The sequence below is a fragment of the Capricornis sumatraensis genome, chromosome 4 (genome assembly GCF_032405125.1).
Source record: "Capricornis sumatraensis isolate serow.1 chromosome 4, serow.2, whole genome shotgun sequence".
Classification (NCBI taxonomy): domain Eukaryota; kingdom Metazoa; phylum Chordata; class Mammalia; order Artiodactyla; family Bovidae; genus Capricornis; species Capricornis sumatraensis.
Window position 1 is genome coordinate 117,935,730 of NC_091072.1, and position 23,449 is coordinate 117,959,178.

General features: G+C 40.0%; 1 protein-coding gene and 1 non-coding gene across 10 annotated transcripts in view; one reads left to right on the forward strand and one right to left on the reverse strand.

The window, feature by feature from the left end:
- RBFOX2 (RNA binding fox-1 homolog 2) overlaps window positions 1–23,449 on the reverse strand; it is a 289,425-nt gene that overhangs the window by 191,348 nt on the left and 74,628 nt on the right. For all 9 annotated transcript variants that reach the window (XM_068970557.1, XM_068970559.1, XM_068970554.1 and 6 more), the window contains exon 2: window positions 11,417–11,467. In XM_068970557.1, the coding sequence (XP_068826658.1) occupies window positions 11,417–11,467 (51 nt within the window). The remainder of the gene's footprint in view (window positions 1–11,416; window positions 11,468–23,449) is intronic.
- On the forward strand, window positions 14,702–14,808 carry LOC138079460 (U6 spliceosomal RNA). Its single transcript, XR_011144921.1, has one exon. It is a non-coding gene; the product is annotated as a U6 spliceosomal RNA (small nuclear RNA).

Sequence of the window (23,449 nt, forward strand, 5' to 3'; positions counted from 1 at the left end):
AACATAAATAAATAATGAACACTGATTTAGCAAAAAAAAAAAAAAAAAAGGCTTTGTTAGAAGGAAGGGGAGAGTGTCTATAAAACTGCTAATTTCTCAGCTCCAATATAGTAAGTAGGAAACCAAAGAACAGAGCTTCAAACTGTTAAATCAATATCAGAACAAGCATGTGATTTAGGTGCATGGTTGTAAGTAACAAAAGAAATAAAATGGTCTTTCCTAGGAGAGAGAAAAGTTTATGAACTTTCTACAGGATGGAATGATCTAAAAGGCAGTATCAAGTCTGAACCCTATGAATAGTTTGAAGCTGCAGCGTTTACCAGCCCTTCATCCACTAGAGGGTGTAAGGCAACCCTGCACGAGGACCTGAGCCACTGATGGTGACCTGATGTCTGACACTGAAGAGAAGCAACATTTGAATAAACTTTGCATGAGGCTGAAAGCAGGGTTCTAGGTAACCTACTGGGGAGAAAAGAAAGCGACTGCATACATTTTGTAATTTAAAAGCAAAGTAGAAGTATTTTTAGGTTAAAAAAAAAGTGGGGCACTACAATTACTCTTGATTGTGAGATATAAGAGAGGAATGAAGGAGGAAGGAATAGTTAGGCAACTTGGGATGGACATGCACACACTGCTATATTTAAAATGGATAACCAACAAGGACCTACTGTATAGCACAGGAACTCTGTTCAACATTATATGGCAGCCTGGATGACAGAGGAATTTGGGGAAGAACGGACACAAGTATACAGATGGTGGAGGCCCTTCGCTGTTCATCTGAAACTATCACAACAGAGTTAACTGGCTATACTTAAATACAAAAAAAATTTTTAAGAAATTAAAAAAAATTTTTAAAAGAAAGAGGTATGAAACATTTTATTTCTGAATCTGTCATTTTCATCCAGTCTCCAACTGGGAAATGGCAGTGGGATAAAATTTCTCATTCAACAATAAAGTGCTAGCTGGAACTGATACTAAACACAGCAAATGAAAAAGCTGTTGTCTAGATAGTTCTAATGTTGCCTTTTTTTGTAGGGAGGTGGGGGACTCTAAGTATTCATTCTTTACAGCAACCACAATGTAGTTCTGAAAAATGTAAAGCAGATCATGTCATTCTCTGCTTAAAATCTTTCAAAAGCTTCACATTAAACTGAGAATATTTTTCGTTTATTCATTCAACAAATACTTATTGATCTCCTCCTACATGCCCAGCTCTGCTCCAAGCAATGCCACAACTTGCACAGAACTTATATTTTAGTGGAAGAGACAGACAATAAAGTATACACACTAAATAATTTAAGATAATAATGAGAAAGAGTGTATATGTGGGTAACTTTAGACTGGTGTGGTCTGGGAAGGCGTCTCTGAGAAGTAAACTGTCCCTGTGACCTGAATGACAAAGTGAAGATCTGGGTCAAGAGCACTGCAAATCTGACAGCAACTCCATACCTGAAGCTGAAATCAAGGTCCACAAGTTAAAAAATGGAAAGAATGCCCAATGCACCTGAAGCTGACAGTAAGTAAAAGAAGGTTAGGAGATGAATTACAGAGGTAGGCAATAAGCTCACATAAACATACTCCTAAATCCATACAATGAGATATTATTCCATCAAAAATAGAAAGGACTGATACATGCTACAATATGGATGAACGTTGGAAACATGACACCAAGTGAAAGAAGCCAGTCACTAAAGACCAGTGAGTGAAGTCGCTCAGTTGTGTCCGACTCTTTGTGACCCCATGGACAGTAGCCTGCACCAGGCTCCTCTGTCCATGGGATTTTCTAGGCAAGAGTACTGGAGTGGGTTGCCATTTCCCTCTCCAGGGAATTTTCCCAACCCAGGAATCGAACCTAGGTCTCCTGCGTTGTAGACAGACGCTTTACCATCTGAGCCAAGACAAGATACTGTACGATTATGCTTTCATTAAATGTCCAGAATAGGCAAATACACAAAGACAGAAAGCAGATCAATGGTGCATGCGTGCAAAAGATGGTAAAGTGACAGCTAAAGGCTATGTATGAGGTTTCTTTAGGGTGGCATTCCTAAGAACAACAATTACTCGAATCTTGTTTTTCAAAACTGCAAACTGCAATCCATTAGTGAGTTCAGGAAATCGATTCTGGCCAATCGCTAGTCACAATCAACAGTGTTTGTTTGTTTGTTTTCTTAATGGAACAGAATAGAAAATATCACAGAGAATCACGATGGCGTAATCACTTATCTAGAGCCAGACATCCTGGAATGTGAAGTCAAGTGTGCCTTAGAAACCATCACTATGAACAAAGCTAGTGGAGGTGATGGAATTCCAGTGGAGCTATTTCAAATCCTGAAAGATGATGCTGTGAAAGTGTTGCACTCAATATGCCAGCAAATTTGGAAAACTCAGCAGTGGCCACAGGACTGGGAAAGGTCACTTTTCATTCCAGTCCCAAAGAATGCTCAAACTACCGCACAATTGCACTCATCCCACATGCTAGTAAAGTAATGCTCAAAATTCTCCAAGCCAGGCTTCAGCAATACGTGAACTGTGAACTTCCTGATGTTCAAGCTGGTTTTAGAAGAGGCACAGGAACCAGAGATCAAACTGCCAACATCCGCTGGATCATGGAAAAAACAAGAGAGTTCCAGACAAACATCTATTTCTGCTTTATTGACTATGCCAAAGCCTTTGACTGTGTGGATCACAAGAAACTGTGGAAAATTCTGAAAGTAATGGGAATACCAGACCACCTGACCTGCCTCTTGAGAAACCTGGATGCAGGTCAGGAAGCAACAGTTAGAACTGGACATGGAACAACAGACTGGTTCCAAATAGGAAAAGGAGTATGTCAAGGCTGTATATTGTCACCCTGCTTATTTAACTTATATGCAGAGTACATCATGAGAAATGCTAGGATGGAAGAAGCACAAGCTGGAAGCAAGATTGCCGGGAGAAATATCAATAACCTCAGATATGCAGATGACTCTTATGGCAGAAAGTGAAGAGGAACTCAAAAGCCTCTTGATGAAAGTAAAAGAGGAGAGTGAAAAAGCTGGCTTAAAGCTCAACATTCAGAAAACGAAGATCATGGCATCTGGTCTCATCACTTCATGGGAAATAGATGGGGAAACAGTGGAAACAGTGTCAGACTTTATTTTTTGGGGCTCCAAAATCACTGCAGATGGTGACTGCAGCCATGAAATTAAAAGATGCTTACTCCTTGGAAGGAAAGTTATGACCAACCTAGATAGCATATTCAAAAGCAGAGATATTACTTTGCCAACAAAGGTCCGTCTAGTCAAGGCTATGGTTTTTCCAGTTGTCATGTATGGATGTGAGAGTTAGACTGAGAAGAAAGCTGAGCGCCAAAGAATTGATGCTTTTGCACTATGATGTTTGAGAAGACTCTTGAGAGTCCCTTGGACTGCAAGGAGAGCCAACCAGTCCATCTTAAAGGAGAGCAATCCTGGGTGTTCATTGGAAGGACTGACGCTGAAGCTGAAACTCCAATAGTTTGGCCACCTCATGCAAAGAGTTGACTCATTGGAAAAGACTCTGATGCTGGGAGGGATTGGGGGCAGAGGAGAAGGGGAAGATAGAGGATGAGATGGCTGAATGGCATCACCGACTTGATGGACATGAGTCTGAGTGAACTCCGGGAGTTGGTGATGGACAGGGAGGCCTGGCGTGCTGTGATTCATGGGGTCACAAAGAGTCGGACCTGACTGAGTGATTGAACTGAACTGAAATGAAGAACACAGTATGGATAAGTAATTTTGATAAGACTAATTAAACTCTTATGTTTGTGTATGCGCATGTGTGAGTGTACTGGGTCATGATGTGAAAGGTATCGTTTACTAAAAACTGCCATCTTTTTTAAGCTTGAAAGTGCTGAGCTAGACCCTGAACACCCTTCCTATGTCCTCCATTCCAAATCTCCCCAAGGAAAGAAAAGCAGCCATCGTTTCTTTGCCACCAAAGCAAATGAACATGACGGAAAACGCACTTGCTGTTGCCCACGGCTGTCACTCAAAATAAGCCCTCCAAGTTCATTTGCGAAAAACTGGACAAAAATAGAGTTCATTCCAGGGATTAAAAAAAAAAAAGGTAACTGGTGAGAAAAGGGGAAATTAAGAATCCTTAAGAAGAAAGAAAATACTTTGGGGATACAAATCTATGTAAATTTATAATCTTCCCTCTAAATTAAAAGTAAGACTGCTCCTCCAAATTTAAATCCCTAAGTATCTCAGTCACATCTGTCATCTTCTTTGAAAGTCCCATTTTGTCAGAATCACTTTATCATGTCCATATAACAGCTCTTGGACAGATTTTTAGAAAACTGAAGGAAAAAAACTCTTTAAGGAGCCGCTGACTAGCACTTAAAAAAATCAGAGTCTAACACTGTGACATTACTTTTCTTTATATTAAAAATCCAAAATTGTAACAGGAAGCTTTATTTCATTCCTCATGGGCATGTTCTCCTTGACACTCCCAGGAAAGCAGTGTTCTCTAATGTAAACAGCAAATCACAATCATAGTCCATAGTGTAGCCAGCAAGCAAAAGTAAGTAAATTCATAAAATAAAAAAAGATAAATTGTAGACCGTAAGTTATTTTAACAAACAAAACAGGAAGAAAACTTGACAGAAGTAAGCTATGCAAGGAACTTCCAGTTCATATGAAAACTTTTCGTGCTGTTACATTCTCCAAAGATTCCGTAATATCTTATCTTGCCACAGGAGGATGAGAACATCCCCATTTAAAGAGGAGAGAACACTGACAGAAGAGTACAGGAGGAGACTACAAGACACGGAGGCTGAAGATCCAGGGCTCAAGTCTAATTGTGCCACTAACTACGTGATAAGGGGAAATTCATTTAAAAATCTCTGCAGTGAGGGACAGGGTGGGTAGGGAGGTGGGGCGGGGTTTCAGGATGGGGGAACACATGTATACCTGTGGCTGATTCATGTTGAAATATGGAAAAAGCCATCACGATATTGTAAATTATCCTCCAATTAAAATAATTTTTTTTAAAAAAGTCTTTTCCTAGGAAGTGTAATGCTAGGGGCTTCTTAAAAAAAATTCTCTATTTTGGTTTTCTTAGCTACAAAATAGGGATAATAAAGCCTGACCTTCCTAGCAGAGCTACTGTGAAGATCAAAACTGAATATACTGACACATGGCAGCACACACTGTAAACTGCAAAATTATTTACTAACATTCTGGTTCCTCAGCTGATTCAACACCTGAAACCAAGAGTCTGTGCTCTCATCTCCAATGTGAATGGCAACGCTTCATGCCCACAGGTCGAGTGTGAGCAGTGCACCAAGCCATAATCCCAAACCTTATCACCCCAGTTAAGGGGTGCTTAGTTGCCCAGTCATGTCCAATTCTCTGCGACCCCATGGACGGTAGCCTGCCAGGCTGCTCTGGCCATGGGATTCTCCAGCAGACAATACTGGAGTGGGCTGCCATGCCCTCCTCCAGGGACCAGTTAAGGGGATACTCACTGTATTTCTTCAATCAAAGCTAGGATGACCATACATCCCATTCATCAAGATCTGCCTCAGACTATTTTGACACTAGCTTCCCTTTTCTCTCTCAAAATTGCCCCAACTTGAATGATAAACTATACACAGTCCCCCTAATTACAGCAGATATAACACTGTAGCACCAAGAGGTGACAGGCAAGGTCTAGGCTTAGGACGCCCACTGTAGTTCCTAGGGGCCCCTGAAAACCATTCCAAACAAAAACACAACATTAGCAGAAATAGTTAGTTTCCTATGCAGAACTAAGGCCCCTTCTAATCAGTCTGCTGTTCCCAGGTCCCTTCTGAATAAAAACTCTGGTGCTAATGCACACAGATATTCTCTCATTCAGAGAACATTACAAACCCACAAAATATTCCAGCCTTAATCAACACTTGAGAACTCTATCATAAGCACGTGCATATACACATAAATCACAGAGCTAGGAATCTAAACCACGACACTGTGTCATCAACCTAAAATTCTGCGTGGCCTGAGATAAAACATTCAGCCTTTCTGAGCAGGTTTTCACTTCTGCTAATTTGGAACATGTCTGTCTCCTCCACTTCCACGGAGAGACCACATCAGCAAGCACTGTGATGTGCTCAGAGTGCTTTGTAAAAGCAATGGAGTGCAATCCTTGAAAGCCTGTTAACTAACTGGGAAAGAACGCTGAGCTGAAACTGCATAAAAAAGGAAAACCTCTACAAGGTGACAGGTGGATTTTTCTCCCCTCCTTTCCTTCTCAGGTTTTTGATTCAAATGTGTTACCAGGGGTGTGTGTAACAGGGTGAAAAGGGTCACCGTAAGGGTGAAATGCTGGCCCACTTAGTGCTAAGGAACTTTGCTGTTATAATTCTTAACCAGGGTCATGGACTCAAAGATTTATAGTTCAGTGTTAAGGGATCTATGAAGCCCCCAAATGATAAATAAATAAAGTGAGTGAGCAGAAATACTGCACATGACCACATTTTCCTTTGGTAAGTCAATAATGGCCACTATAGAGAAAAGGACACTCAGAGGACAGTGACAGAGGACAAACTTCAGCGCTAGTTCAGCTACAAACTTGTATCGTTACCGTGGATAAGTCACTTTAATCTCTGTGTGTCTGTTTCCTTATCTTTCCAAAGGAAATACTTGCTTATCCATTCAAGAGGTGGTGGTGAGGATAAGGGGAGAAAATACTAAAGAAAGCCCCACTCTGCAAGAGTCAAAAGACTGTCGTTTTTATCTCTTTTAAAATCACAATTAGATGCTGACAGGAATTCTGTCTGGAGATGGTTCCTATTTATTTAGAAAGGAAATGAAAAAAAATAAGGAAAAGCAAATAAAGATTCACATAATTAAAGTTCACCTTCACCTCCACTCTCTGGTCTCCGGATGTGCTGAGCCAAAGGTCTCTCGGGAGGTGTAAAGACCACAAGTTCAGTTTCTGCCCAGCTCAGGCTGCTCGGTGACCAGTGTTTCACACTGATAAATGCCTCCCAAATCTCAGAGCACAAAGTGAGAGTTCACAAGGTTAGGCGCATTAATTAACAGGATTCATTTGGATTCTGTATTCATCAAATGCAACAAGCAGCCATTCAATATTTGCCTGTTTGCACTACACTAAGGTCTCTAATTCAAAGATCCAGACAGAAAAAAAAAAAAAAAATAAAACCCAACAAATTAAACTAAAATAAACCTGTCACCATCAGAATGTGCCTCAAAGTAAATTAAGCAGCTTCAAACCATAGCAAAAAGGTCTGCATAGGCCCACAGCAGAGACAGTATGAGTAATAAATGTGCAGCCTACAGAAGTGGGTCCCGCTGCAAAAGAAAGGAAAAATAAAGTAGTTCTAAGCAGAGACTACTTTTTGTGCTTTAACAAATTCCTCTTAATTCCTTCTGCTTAATTCCTTATTGATCTGTAATCCCCGCAGGAAGACACATTATACAGTACCTTTTCAGATTCTTTTAAACTTCGTAAGTCTGTTCCCCATATTTAACTTCAATTAGTTTTACCTTCCTATATCTAGAATAAGCCTATATCCAAAATAAGCAACATTTTATAAGCAAATATTTGAGTTAGTATACAAAAGTAGATTCAGAGACTGACCACGATCCCTTATGTTTTCAAGGTCCTAGGTGGAAAGTACAGGGTGAAATAGAAAATTTCACTCATTTCAAAGCAGCCCAGAGGGTTGTAGTTTTTTTATTTTGGCTGAAAAAATCACCTGGAGGAATTTCTAAATACCTGAATGGTTAAGCCCAATCTTAGACTCACTCAATCAGAATCTCTGGGGCCTAGATCTCCAGGCAATGGTACTTTTTCTGTTATATGGCCAGGATATAGAACTGCTATCAAAGGACATGAATTTCACAGCTTACAGAAGCTCTAGGGCAAATCTAAACCAGAAAGAAAACAGGAAGACCTTCTACATCATCTTTAAGTCTGGGGTAAATGACCATCTCGCTCACCAAAAGCTCCCACAGGAACGACCTTCAGTGCCAATGGGGTTCCCACTGGGAGAGGAACACAGAGAGGAACAGCACTTTCTCTTCCCCCCTTTTCGCCATACCCTACCTGGACCACTCTGATGCCAACTTAACACCAGAAATGCAAGAACTGAGCCAAAACTTCCAAATCTGGAAGGCACTCAAATAGTGATTGTTGATTACGGCGCCATCCTGGTTTTTAAGCTCAGCTTCAGGGGTTTTGATAAGACTTAATTAAGTTCTAGGAAGGGGAACTAGGTCAGCCCCTTGGTCTAGCATTCTGATAATGCACATCCCTTAATGAGCATTATTGGACAAGTCTAATAATGGTGACTTCTTTGGACAGCCCTAACACAAGAGAAGACTCTACACATGGACAAAACCAGAGGGTCGACACCAAAATTAGATTGATTACATTCTTTGCAGCCAAAGATGGAGAAGCTCTACACAGTCAGCAAAAACAACACTGGGAGCTGACTGTGGCTCAGATCATGAACTCCTTATTGCCAAATAAGACTGAAAATGCAGACTGAAATTGAAGAACGTGGAGAAAACCACTAGACCCTCCAGGTATGACCTAAATCAAATCCCTTATGACTATACAGTGGAAGTGAGAAATAGATTTAAGAGACTAGATCTGATAGAGTGCCTGATGAACTATGGATGGAGGTTCGTGACACTGTACAGGAGCCAGGAATCAAGACCATCACCAAGAAAAAGAACTGCAAAAAGGGAAAATGGCTGTTGGAGGAGGCCTTACAAATAGCTGAAAAGAAGGAAAGCGAAAAGCAAAGGAGAAAAGGAAAGATATACCCATTTGAATGCAGAGTTCCAAAGAACAGCAAGGAGATAAGAAAGGCTTTAACAGCAGTCAATGCAAAGAAACAGAGGAAAACAACAGAATGGGAAAAACTAGAGATCTCTTCAAGAAAATCAGAGCTACCAAGGGAACATTTCATGCAAAGATGGGCTCAATAAAGGACAGAAATGGTATGGACCTAACAGAAGCAGAAGATATTAAGAAGAGGTGGCAAGAATACACAGAAGAACTGTACAAAAAAGATCTTCATGACCCAGATAATCATGATGGTGTAATCACTCACCTAAAACCAGACATCCTGGAATGTGAAGTCAAGTGTGCCCTAGAAAACATCACTATGAACAAAGCTAGTGGAGGTGATGGAATTCCAGTTGAGTTGTTTCAAATCCTGAAAGATGATGCTGTGAAAGTGCTGCACTCAATATGCCAGCACATTTGGAAAACTCAGCAGTGGCCACAGGACTGGAAAATGTCAATTTTCATTCCAATCCCAAAGAAAGGCAATGCCAAAGAATGCTCAAACTGCCACACAATTGCACTCACCTCACATGCTAGTAAAGTAATGCTCAAAATTCTCCAAGCCAGGCTTCAGCAGTACATTAACTGTGAACTTCCAGATGTTCAAGCTGGTTTTAGAAGAGGCAGAGGAACCAGAGATCAAATGGCCAACATCCGCTGGATCATGGAAAAAACAAGAGAGTTCCAGACAAACATCTATTTCTGCTTTCTTGACTATGCCAAAGCCTTTGACTATGTGGATCACAAGAAACTGTGGAAAATTCTGAAAGAGATGGGTATACCAGACCACCTGACCTGCCTCTTAAGAAACCTGGATGCAGGTCAGGAAGCACCAGTTAGAACTGGACATGGAACAACAGACTGGTTCCAAACAGGCAAAGGAGTACGTCAAGGCTGTATATTGTCACCCTGCTTATTTAACTTATATGCAGAGTACATCATGAGAAATGCTAGGATGGAAGAAGCACAAGCTGGAATCAAGATTGCTGGGAGAAATATCAATAACCTCCCTTATGGTAGAAAGAAGAACTAAAAAGTGTCTTGATGAAAGTGAAAGAGGAGATTGAAAAAGTTGGCTTAAAGCTCAACAATCAGAAAACGAAGATCATGGCATCTGGTCCCATCACTTCATGGGAAATAGATGGGGAAACAGTGGAAATAGTGCCTGACTTTATTTTTTGGGGCTCCAAAATCACTGCAGATGGTGACTGCCACCATGAAATTGAAAGATGCTTACTCCTTGGAAGGAAAGTTATGACCAACCTAGACAGCATATTAAAAAGCAGAGACATTACTTTGTCAACAAAGGTCGTCTAGTCAAGCCTATGGTTTTTCCAGTGGTCATGTATCGATGTGAGAGTTGGACTGTGAAGAAAGCTGAGCGCCAAAGAATTGATGCTTTTGAACTGTGGTGTTGGAGAAGACTCTTGAGAGTCCCTTGGACAGCAAGGAGATCCAACCAGTCCATCCTAAAGGAGATCAGTCCTGGGTGTTCATTGGAAGGACTGATGCTGAAGCTGAAACTCCAATACTCTGGCCACCTCATGCGAAGAGCTGACTCATTTGAAAAGACCCTGATGCTGGGAAAGATTGAGGGCAGGAGGAGAAGGGCACGACATAGGATGAGATGGTTAGATGGCATCAGCAACTTGATGGACATGGGTTTGGGTGGACTGTGGGAGCTGGTGATGACAGAGAGGCCTGGCGTGCTGCGGTTCATGGGGTTGCACAGAGTCGGACACAAGTGAGTGACTGAACTGAACTGATATATATCAACAACACTTCTAAACTGATAAGGAACAGTGGATAGGCATTCAAAGATACAAATGATGGCTAGAAATTCAGAGATATTTCTAGGAGCTACCCTTTTAAATCTCCTGAAGAGTATCAATATCTCCAAACAGCAGGAGGTAAATTCCAGAGGCAAGGTGTCTTACATCATTTCTGAGGCAGCCTAACCTGTTCTACCCTAACTCTGTCCGCCTCACCAGATCCAAAAAGCACACAAACAGGGAAGGCGTTTTATACCCTTCCCTAAACCTTGCTGAGGATGTCTTGGCGGGAGACAGTTTCGCTCTAACCCACAAATGGGGCCTGGGCTTTCTCCAGTCATCCTCCCTATCTAACAAAGAAAGGCAGCAGAAATTTCCTCGATTAAAACCATAAGGCTGAATTCCCCCAGGAATAAGAATGGAATTTTCTTGTTGCTGATTACCACAGGGACTCCAAATATCTGTGCAGGCAGGGGCTAAGTGGCTGGGAATAAACAGACAAGTCCAACACAAAATCATGAGACATCAAGAAAACCAGGTTAAAAACATTATCATGTAGCTTGTAAAAGAAAAAACAAAAGCTATCACAACTGTGCTTGACTGACTTTCCCCCTATAATATCCACAATTCCAAAAATGTGATTACAATACCTTTAAAGTTAAGAAATATGTTTTATATATTGCTAATGTAAATTCATTGCTGAAACTAACCAAATCACTCTTCAAAATAAGTAATTCCAGGAAATGTTCTCTATCATGTAGCATTCTTAGATAAAAGACACACACACCACATCTGAGTTATAAACAACTTATACCAACCTGGCTGTCCCGTGTTGGGAATCCATGATAACCTGGGGTCAGAGGCTCGTTCTGAGACAAAGAAAAGAAAAGAAAACCGTAAGACAAAAGACAGTGTTAAGAATCATCAGAAGCACCCAAAATGACCAGACGTACCTTCCCGCAGTAGTTCCTAAGGTGCCACTGCTCTACCCAACTCTACCTATATACATCTCTGAGTTCAGCATGCAGGATAGCAAAAGAACCAAAACCAAATGAAAAACAGTATTTGCTTAGGAGCACTATCCATGAAGCACTGTGTTCCTCCTCGACCAGAGAAATGCTTGCTTCTCAGTGCCTCTCCAACAGAGCACTCCAGGGGTTTGGGGCAGATCAATTCCTAACTTCACACTATGGGACTCCAGCATGTCTGGCCCTGAACTCTAAAAGTCAGTAGCACTCCCAAACACTGGACAACGAAAAACCTTCACATATTTCCATAAGCACCATCGTGGGGAAGGGGACAGCATCACCCCTACTAAGAACTGTCTCTTGACCTGGACAAGTTTTGACCCTTCCCTCTATCCGTCTGCCCTCCTTCAGTTTTGCCCGTTCCAGATTTCCTCTACCATCCTACATCCTATGGACTCAAGTGACTCCTAATACGTATATGTGTTAAATTTATTAGGTTATTTGCACAATTTACTTTCCATATTATTTATAATTTCATCCACCTTTTTTTTAAAGGTGTATCATACTTAGAGGTCTTCCCAGGTGGCATCAGTGGTAAAGAACCCGCCTGCCAATGCAGGAAACATAAGACACACGGGTTCAGTCCCTCAGTCAGGAAGAACCCCTCGAGGAGGGAATGGCAACTCACTCCAGTATTCTTGCCTGGAGAAGCCCATGGACAGAGGAGCCTGGCGGATTATAGTCCATGGGATTGCACAGAGTTGTACACAACCGAAGTGACTTAGCACGCACACACCCACGTCATACCGAGTGTCTGATCTTCACATTAACCATTAAATCAAGATCCTTGAGGGCCAGAATGGTAACCAACAGAAGCTATGCAAACCCTGATTAAGTATAAGGTCATACAGTATGAGCACTCACTAATGGCTTCCTTGACGCATTTAGTCATTCAGTTTACATACATTCAATACCTTATATTTTGAAAGGACTGTTTAGATGACTGACAGAGTAGGCAAGATGCATAAAACACGACCCTTGCCTCCAAGGGAACCTTAAAACGGGAGGAGACACACACGCACATAAAGATGTAAGTGAGAAAACAGTGTCTCCGTCATTTTTTCAAGGTGCTCGATACAGCTGCCTCAAAGATGTTCATCCTCTTCTTCAATTCATTTGTATTTCCACTCCTACTAGCGGAAGGAAAGTTAAGAAGAATTTTCACGGATAGGACCTTCTTTTATGACGAGATAGTGAACTTTCCATCTAATGGTACATCTGCTTTGATTTTATCTACATCTTTGATCATCAAAAATCCACACTCCTTTCAAAAACATGAAAGCGAGGTGTCAACTTAAGCTCCCTGCATAGACCCCATGTCTTATTCATCATGATTTCCCCACAGTCAAGTACAGTGTCTAACACATGCTGGACATTCAAAAGAATGTGTAAATAAATAAATGAGGTTCAATAATCAAAAAAAAAAATCTACTTCTGCTTCACTAACTGTGCTAAAGGCTCTGACTGTGTGGATCACAACAAACTGTGGAAAATTCTTATAAGAGAATACCAGACCACCTTACCTGCCTCCAGAGACATGTGTATGCAGGTCAGGAAGCAACAGTTAGAACCGGACATAGAACAACAAACTGGTTCAAAACTGGGTAAGGAGTATGTCAAGGCTGTATACTGTCATTCTGCTAATTTAACTTATATGCAGAGTACATCATGTGAAATGCAGGGCTGGATGAAGCACAAGCTGGAATCAAGATTGCCAGAAGTATCAATAACCTCAGATATGCAGATGACACCACCCTTAGGGCAGAAAGTGAAGCAGAACTAAAAAGCCTCTTGATGAAAGTGAAAGAAGAGAGTGAAAAAGGTGGCTTAAAGCTCAACATTCAGAAAACAAACATCATGGCATCCAGTCCCATCACTTCATGGCAAATAGGGAAACAGTGACAGATATTATTTTCTTGGGCTCCAAAATCACTGCAGATAGTGACTGCAACCACAAAATTAAAAGACACTTGCTCCTTGGAAGGAAAGTTATGACCAGCCTAGACAGCATATTAAAAAGCAGGGACATTACTTTGCCAACAAAGGTCCATCTAGTCAAAGCTGCGCTTTTTCCAGTGGTCATGCATGGATGTGAGACTTGGACCATAAAGAAAGCTAAATGCCAAAGAACTGATGCTTTTGAGCCATGGTGCTGGAGAAGACTCTCGATGGCATCATCAACTCAAGGGACGAGTTTGACTAAGCTCTGGGAGTTGGTGATGGACAGGGAAGCCTGGCATGCTGCAGTCCATGGGGTCACAAAGAGTCGGGCACAACTGAGTGACTGAACTGAACTGGACTTCCAGGACATCAAACCAGTCAATCCTAAAGGAAATCAATCCTGCATATTCATTAGAAGGACTGATGCTGAAGCTGAAACTTCAATACTTTGGCCACCTGATGTGAAGAGCTGACTCATCAGAAAAGACCCTGACGCTAGGAAAGATTGAAGGCAGGAGAAGAAGAGGATGAGAGAGGATGAGATGGCCGGGTGGCACCACTGACTCGATGGACATGACTTTGAGCAAGCTCCAGGAGATGGTGAAGAACAGGGAAAACTGGCATGTGGCAGTCCATGGGGATCACACGACTGAGCAACTGGACAAATTAAACATTCAGTTGCTGACTCATAGACAATTCAAGTTCTCTTTTTTTTATTCCTAAGTCTCTATTTTGGACACTTATAAATTGTCTTCCCAAAGAGAGTACATCAAAGATAATTGCCTTTAAAAATGATAGGTGCCAAAACAATCATGAGAAAGAATAAAGTTAAAGGGCTCACATTACAAAGCTACAGTAATCAAAACAGTGTAATACTTTTAGGAACAGACAGACAGACCAATGAGGTACAACTAAGAGTCCAGAAATGAACCCTTGCAGTTATGACCAACTGAGTTTTAAAAAGTGTGCCAAGAAAAACAACAGAAGAAAGAATAACCTTTTCAACAAATGGCGCTGGAACACCTGGATATCACGTGTTGAAGAATAAAGCTGGAACTCTGTCTTACACCATATACAAAATTAACTCAAGACAGATCCTAGACCTAAAATCATACAACGCTTAAAAGAAAACAAGTGCTCGCTTCGGCAGCACATATACTAAAATTGGAACAATACAGAGAAGATTAGCATGGCCCCTGTGCAAGGATGACACGCAAATTCGTGAAGCATTCCATATTTTTAAGAAAGCTGTGGTATGTATACACAATGGAGTATTACTCAGCCATTAAAAAGAATACATTTGAATCCATTCCAATGAGGTGGATGAAACTGGAGCCGATTACAGAGTGAAGTAAGCCAGAAAGAAAAACACCAATACAGTATACTAACGCATATATATGGAATTTAGAAAGATGGTAATGATAACCCTGTATGTGAGACAGCAAAAGAGACACAGATGTATAGAACAGACTTTTGGACTCTGTGGGAGAGGGAGAGGGTGGGATGACTTGGGAGAATGGCATTGAAACACGTATACTATCATGTAAAAAACGAATCGCCAGTCTAGGTTCAATGCAGGATGCTTGGGGCTGGTGCACTGGGATGACCCAGAGAGATGATATGGGGAGACAGGTGGGAGGGGGGTTCAAGATTGGGAACTCATGTACACCCATGGCGGATTCATGTCAATGTATGGCAAAACCAATACAGTATTGTAAAGCAAAATAAAAAAAAATAAAATAAAATAAAAATAAACCAAAGGAAATCTTCATGACCTTTGATTACATAATGGTTTCTTCAATATAACTACAAAAACACAATTGACAAAGGAAAAACAGATTAAACGAACTTCATCAAAACTGAAAACTTCAGTACTTCAAAGGACACCATCACTTCTGGGGATCTAATACACACACAGTGATTACAGTTAACAAGACTGTATGATATACTTGAACTTTGCTAAGAGAATAGGCTGTAAATGTTCTCACCACACAGACACACACAAAGATAATTATGTGACATGATGCAGGTATTAGTTACAGCTATGGTATTAATCATGTTGCAATATACAAGTGTATCAAACCAACAAGTTGTACACATTAAACTTATACATTGTTAATGCCAACTATGTCTCAATACAGCTGGGGAGGAAAAGATACGATCAAGTTAGACAACAAAACGGGAGAAAATATTTGGAAATCCTTTGTCCAACAAGGGACTTGTATTCCAGAACATAAAAGAACTCTTAGACAAATAATCCAAATTTTTAAATGGGCAAAAGTTGTGAACAGGAAGTTCTCCAAAGAGGATATACAAATGACCAATAACCACATGAAAAAATACTCAACACTGTTGGTCATTAGGAAAATGCACATCAAAACCATAATGAGATAACACACCCACGAGGATGGCTACAGTCAAACAGTCAGACAATAACAAGTATTATCAATGATATGGAGAAACCGGAATCTCACACATTGCTGTTGGGAATGCAAAATGGTGCATGCACTTTGGAAACAGTTCGGAAATCCCTCAAAATGTTAAAAAAAAAAAAAAAAAAGTGACCACGTGATCCAGCAATTCCACACTAGGTGTAACCAAGAAAACTGAAAACCTACATCCATAGAAAGCCTTGTACACAAATGTACATAGCAGGGTTATTTCATAATAGCGAAAAAGCAGAAATAATACAAACGTCCATCAACTGACGAATGGAGAGGCAAAGTGTGGTAATTGTATAACTGAGCATTATTTAGCAATAAAAAAGGAATGCAGTATTGGTAAAACAAAAATGAACTTTAAAATATCATGCTAAGTGAAAAAAATCAGAGACAAAAGCCACAAATTATAATTTCATTTATAGGAGATATCCAGAATGGGCAAATCCATAAAGAAAGAAGATTAGTAGTCTAGGGAGTAAAGGGAGTGACTGCTAATGGGTGCTGTGTTTTACTTTTGGTGATGAAAATGTTCTGGAAGTAGTGATGATGGATTCACTACTCTGATTTTGCTGAAAACCCCAAAACACTAAACACCACTAAAAACACTTTAAAAGGGTGAGATTTATGGTCTGTGAATTATAGGTTAATAAATTTGTTATTTAAAAATAATAACAGGCAATGTTGGCTGGCTATTCTCACCCTAAGTTTTACAGAGGAGACACCTGTTGCTTTGCTATTGTTACTTAGTTGCTCAGTCATGTCCAACTCCTTTGTGACCCCATGATTAGGTTCCTCTGTCCATGGGGATTCTCCAAGCAAGAATACTGGAGTGGGTTGCCATTTCCTTCTCCAGGGGTCTTTTCAACCCAGGAATCAAACCCACATCTCTTGCATTGGCAAGCAAGTTCTGTAGCACTGAGTCACCTGGGAAGCCCACCTGCAGCTTGGACCAGAACAAAAACAGGGCTCCTTCTAAGACCCCCAAGAGCCTTGTTTGTTCTGGAGTCCATACATTTACTTCAACACCATTCCCTCCAGATTTTAACAATGCTGATGATAAAGATGATGATACTGAGCAATCAATCAGGCATGGTTTTAGGATGATGGGGAGAAACGGAAGAGAAAGTGGCAAAGAGAAGAAGATAATAAAACACAGATAATAGGTGGGAAAGTCAAACTTTCAACCCAGGTCTGTTGTACTCCAAAGCCCCTGTTCTTCCCATTTTATCAAATTATCTTTTTAATAATCATGCCATATTATTCCTTCACAATAAATTTCAAGACTGTCTGAGAAAGGAATTAGAGAATTAAGAAGGTCATCAAAAACACCCAAAAGCATCATTAACAAAGATTCATCACTCCCAGAGACTATCCTATATATAAACTCTTTGAGTTCAACAATGCACAACACTTTTTATAAGGGGAAAAAAAAATCCTCCTACAAGCGAGCATTGTCAAAAACTTTAATAGCAAAGACAGAAGTAATAAGAGGTGCACAGAGATGTGCCAGAGGAAATGGACTTCCTCCTTCACCTGCTTAGCAAAGCGGTTCTCCTTTCTTCCCCATCTCTCACTCTTAAAACTCTCCAGCCCTCAGACACGTCCTGCCTCACTGAAGGTGGCCTACACTTAATGACACAGGTTTGCTTTTTTAATTTTACTGTATATATGCCTGTCCCTTCAAAATGCATGAAGTTTGCATGTTTTTGAATTTTATAGAAATGAATCCTATTGCATAGCCATTTCCTTTTTTTCTCAATATTCTGAGATTTATCTCCACTTATGCATGCCACTATATTTCACTAATTGACCACTATATTCACTATTTGACCACTGCTTAGCTTTCTATCTTATGACTATGTCACAATTTATTTATCCCTCTTGCTTTCCTGTTAACAGACTTAAATTGTTCCCAGTTATATTCACAAACCATGCTGCCTGTAAACATTCTTTCAGAGCTGAGGTATCACTTTCCACCCATATACTGGCAAAAATAAAAATATGACAAATTGGCAAGAAGAATCAATACACATCTTCACATCTAACAGTAGGAATACAAGTATATTAGGGCTACTCTTTTGAAAAGCAACTTTACAATAATTATTAAAATATTAAATACTCATGCCTTTTTGTAATTTCATATCTCTGATTTCTTTATCTACTCTAGAGAATCACCTGAACTTGTGCTCAAAGAAGCATGTTGGACCATAACAAAATGAACAGGGATCCTTCCAAAATCCCCAAGAGCCTTGTTCGTTCTGGAGTCTATACATTTACTACGACACCATTTCCTACAGACTTTAACAATGCAACTGCAAAGGTTTTTTAATTCGGTGCTGTTTGCAACACTGAAAAACTAAAAAGAACCTCAATTATAGGGAAATACTGTTATCAACCATTGTCTCTTTTCAACATCATCTGTTGAACTCTGCAAGCTTTTCAAAAGGTAAAAAATCTCAGTGAACTAGCTCAAGTCTAGCATGACACCAAAACAGTCAGCGTGCTGTTCCTTTAAGTCACCATACAAAAGAGGGATTCCTATGGGCTTCCCTGATGGCTCAGATGGTGAAGAAGCTGCCTGCAGTGCCGGAGATCGGGACTCAGTCCCTGGGTCAGGAAGATCCCCTGGAGAAGGGAGTGACAGCAGAACAAGTCAGTGTGCTGCTTCTCCAAACCACAACACAAAAGAGGTATTCTACATGGATATAAAGTCATGAACAAGTGCACAGAGAAGATCTAGGAGGACAGACAGCGGAGTTCCAACAGTGGCTGCCTCTAGGGAGAAGAGCTAGATTTGTGGGAGGTTGACAGGGCATTCTCTACGGGAATCATTTGAATATGCAAAATATAACATTCATGTATTAAGAACCAAAACAGTCACTATTACCAGTGTTTCATAATGGTTTATACAAACAGTTATTTTGTGCAAAAACACCTTCATGTAATCTTATTTAGTCCTCACAATGCAGAAAATGGGTTTCATAACCCTTGTTTTACCGATGACAAAACCGAATTTCAGAATGATTAAGTGGTTTGCTGAAGGCCAAACAGCTAATGATAGTGGTCGAGCTGCCTTCAGATTCAGGTCTTTTAACTCTATACCTAGTACTCTATTACCTCATGACAACCTGTACAAACCAGTACTGGTCCTGGGAGAGACTGATATAATTGTCTAAAAACCTGCAGATCGGAGTTTTTTAATCAGAGTAAAAATAACTGCTGAAATGTATTATTTTTAAAATGTTTTATTTCACACTGGAGTACAGCTGACTAACAATGTTGTGTTAGTTTCAGGTATGTGGCAAAGTGATTGAGTTATACATTAATAACAAATTTAAAGCAGAGATGAAATTACATGGAACAGATGGGATAGAAATCAGATGTGTTTAAACTCCAAAGAGGAAAGGCTTTAGCAGTTATATTGCCATAAGCAAGAGTTATTGACCTAGTAAGACTGGAAGACTTAGAAAATGACTGCCAAGACATAGAAGCTGCCCAAAAAAAAAAAAAAAAAGGGAATATGTAAGAAATTAAATACTAACCATAAGAATTTTACTACAGGTCAACAATTAAACCTGTTTAGAAGCTTCTGATTAATGAATATATGTAACTAACAAATAAAGTAATTGTGATGGATCGTGCATGTACAACAGACACTGAAAGAAGTGAAGAAAAAAATTACCTGATTTTTATACTCTTCACTGGCTTAGAAGCTCCCCCTGCATCTATGTTTGAAGAATCCACTTAAGCAGAGGCATCCTTCATTTATTCAGTAAAAGTGGATTTAACAACTGCTTTATGACAAGTATGGTGCTGGTATCCCTGCCCTTGAGGAGCTCTAAGTCATAATAATAACAAGATAATGTGACTGATAACACAACTAACATCTATAAAAAGAACTACAGGACTCCATAAGATCTTTTGGAAACGTGTGTACTGGAGTGGGGGTTGGGCGATGAGTGGGTAATAGCCTCTAATCTCGTATCAGAGGACAGGATCGCCACACTGTCAAGAACCAAGGAATACTGAAAAGACAGAGTGGATTTTAAAACCACTCCTCTAAATGCATTCTGAAAATCATCAACATCATTTCTAAAAGGTTAGATACATACAAAGGGCCAATAACATATTTGCACATTCCAAATTAAAATCGCCTAGAATACTGCGCCTAGGAAGTACAATAGATCAGCTTACTTAAGCATATTTTTTAAAAAGGAGGCACTAAGAGGACTTAGTAACACTGAAGATCAAAAAAGTCTGCTTTCAGTACAGAAATACAGTAGTGATATAACATACTAGCTATAAATCCTAAGCAACGATCAATAAAACTCCGAGGAGTCTAAGGAAGACACAACTCTGCCGGCCTCCCCTGGCTTCACCCACTTAACGGGCCATGTGTTCAGCATCCAGAGATTTATCACAAGAGTATTTTTTTTACTGGCTTCGATCAGTGATGAAGGTTGTCTAGGAACAGGAGCACAAAACTGAAAATGTACAAGAAAGCTACATTAAGCAAGTAGGAAAAAAAAAAAATTTAACCCACCTTACGGTCTTTCTTTTGTATCTAACAAAATCAAACCCGCTTCACAAAATGGAAGAGAAAGAAAAATACTGAGTCTGGAACAAAGTAAGTTCTTGCCATCAGGCAATTTGGGAAGAGGAAAGGAAAATCGAGCAAAGGAAAGTAAGAATGAAGCTGTCCTCCAACAAACAAGCCTGGTCAATGGTACTAAGGTTTTCACTGACTGACTTACTCTCAGTTGAAAACTAATTTCATATTACCTTACATACATTTAACAATGAAAGGAAAAATTGATTTAGACCATATTGGCTAGGGAAGAAGAGCAAATCAAGTTTCGCAGGGTATTTCAATACCTTTGTTTTGCGGCCCAAGCTACTTGAAGTAGCCTATTTTTGAATGGGGACACGGAAAGGAACACCACAGGAACTGAAGAGGCAGCTAAGTTCCACATGTCATTACGTACAAAAACCAACCCTAGCAACAACCACTTCTGAGTCAGGAAGAGACTGCTTAACAAACCATACAAGGCTCAAGGTACCCAAAGATAAGAGGACTAACCTGGTAGTATCTAACAACACAGTCCCAATAGAAAGTGCAATGGGTAACTGGCAAACTAAACTTTCACACTACTATATGCTGTGCTGTGCTTAGTCGCTCAGTCATGTCTGACTCTTTGCAACCCCATGGACTGCAGCCGCCAGACTCCTCTGCCTATGGTGATTCTCCAGGCAAGAGTACTGGAGTGTGTTGCCATTTCCTTCTCCAGGGGATCTTCCCAACCTAGGGATCGAACCCAGCTCTCCCGCACTGCCGGAGGATTCTTTACCATCTGAGCTACCAGGGAAGCCCATAATAAAACAAAATGTAAAGTAATTCATCCCACCTCCCCAACAAGAAAACTGACAGCCAATACCTCTTTGTTACATTCACCACTTCCACCCCAAATATCCCTTTTTTTTAAGACCAGTTCATTCTGGGGGTGCTTTATCTCAGCCCTGGGGCTTGTTGCTATTATAATTTTTATAATATTAATTTAATATTAACTTAATGTTAAATTAACTTTATATTAATGATATATTACCATCTATTAATCACATTATTACAGTATATCTATTACATCTGTTATTCCTTAGAGTTCACTCTACTCCTTACAAGCTAATCCCTTATTACTTTGATCTGCTGTTACAGTAAATAATTCTTTATGTTAAATTCCTTGTTTAAATTACTTTAGTCTCTTTGTCCTGATTGGACCCAGATTGGTACAGATGAGCTGAAACAAAATGCTAATAGCCACTGATTTCACACAGGACAGACATTATGTTTCATATTTTCTATACATTATCACTCTGTATTCGCACCAAAACTCTATAATATATCTCTCAACAGTAAGAAAACAGGCTTAGAAAATGAAGCAATCTGTTTATGATAATGCAAATCCAGGTTGGTCTGATACTCCAGTCCCTGCTGGTTCCCTACTATAACATTTATTTTTCTTCACAGAACCTAGCAACACTTTTTAAAGAACTAAACATCTATGTCCCGGAGAAGAATGAACAAAGCAGTTCTGGCTGCTATACTTAGAAAGGGCAGCTTCCAAGGTTGGCCTTGACTGGTGCCTGGGAACTTAGATTTCAGGAGGGTTCTATTCCCAGAACCAGTTAAGAGTGGCTCACTGTGGCTAAACTGTGCAAACCATATGGTTGATGCTGAACACTGCTTTCCTTCTGGGAGTCGAGAATCCGAGCACATGCTAGGCAGAGGGTGCCTAAGTGCACAACTCTTCCCAGCCATGCCCCAGAAAGAAAACTTCCCCTACTAAGGCTATAATGAGCTTCCCCAGTAGACAACACTGCCACCACTGGCTGAAGCAGAGAAGCAAACCCCGTGTGACTCCACTGCAAGGAAAGCTGAATAGAGCCTGATTTCTTCTGCACATTACCACCATGCACCTTTAAGGGGAAAAGTGATTTTGCTTTGTATCCTCTCACTGCTATAAATCATGGCCATGAGTATGTCTAGACACTGAATTCTATAAATCCTAGCAAACCACTGGAGCTGGGGTAGTCTTGGGGACCTCCTAATACAGCCTGTGACATGTCGAGTATTTTATTAAATGCAGAGGACACAAAGATGAATGGGGCCTTTGCCCTCAAGGAATTTTACAGTCTATTTAAATTTCCCTTCTTTCACTTCTCTGATCTTCACTTCTCAGTCTGTTCACCACTTAAAATAGATTAGATACATTTCCTTGAGCTAAATCTCATTCTTGGTACTGAAATGATGCTAAATATTTAATAAGTCCATCAGGCAAAATCTGAGATACAAAGCTCTAATAAACTCGAAGGCCACACATATTTTCTTTTTACTTTCCCCCATCATATTGTGTTCCTCATTAAAAATAAATTGACAAACCCTTGTACACTGCTGGTAGGAATATAAAATGGTGCAGCTGCTACAGAAAATTGTTTGGCAGTTCCTCAAAAAGTTAAACATAGAACTACCACATGGCCCAGCAATTCCACTCTTAGGTATATTCCCCAAAGAATTAAAAACAAGTACTCATGCAAGCACTTGTAAACACTATGCAAAAGAGCTGAAAGGTAGAAATAACATAAATGTTCATCAATGAACAAATAAATTATTGTATATACATACAAAGGAATATTATTTGGCTATAAAAAGGAATAAAGTGCTCAAATATGCTATAACATGAATGAACCTTGAAAATATGGTATATTTATATGAAATATCAAGAATAAGCAAATTTCTAGAGGCAGAAAGCAGATTGGTGGTTTTCAGAGACTGGAAGGAAGGGAAAAGTGATTGCTTAACAGGTGTGGGGTTGTTTTGGGGGTGATAAAAATGTTTGGAACTAGAAGGGGTGGTGGCTGCACCACATGTGAATGTACTAAAGAAAAC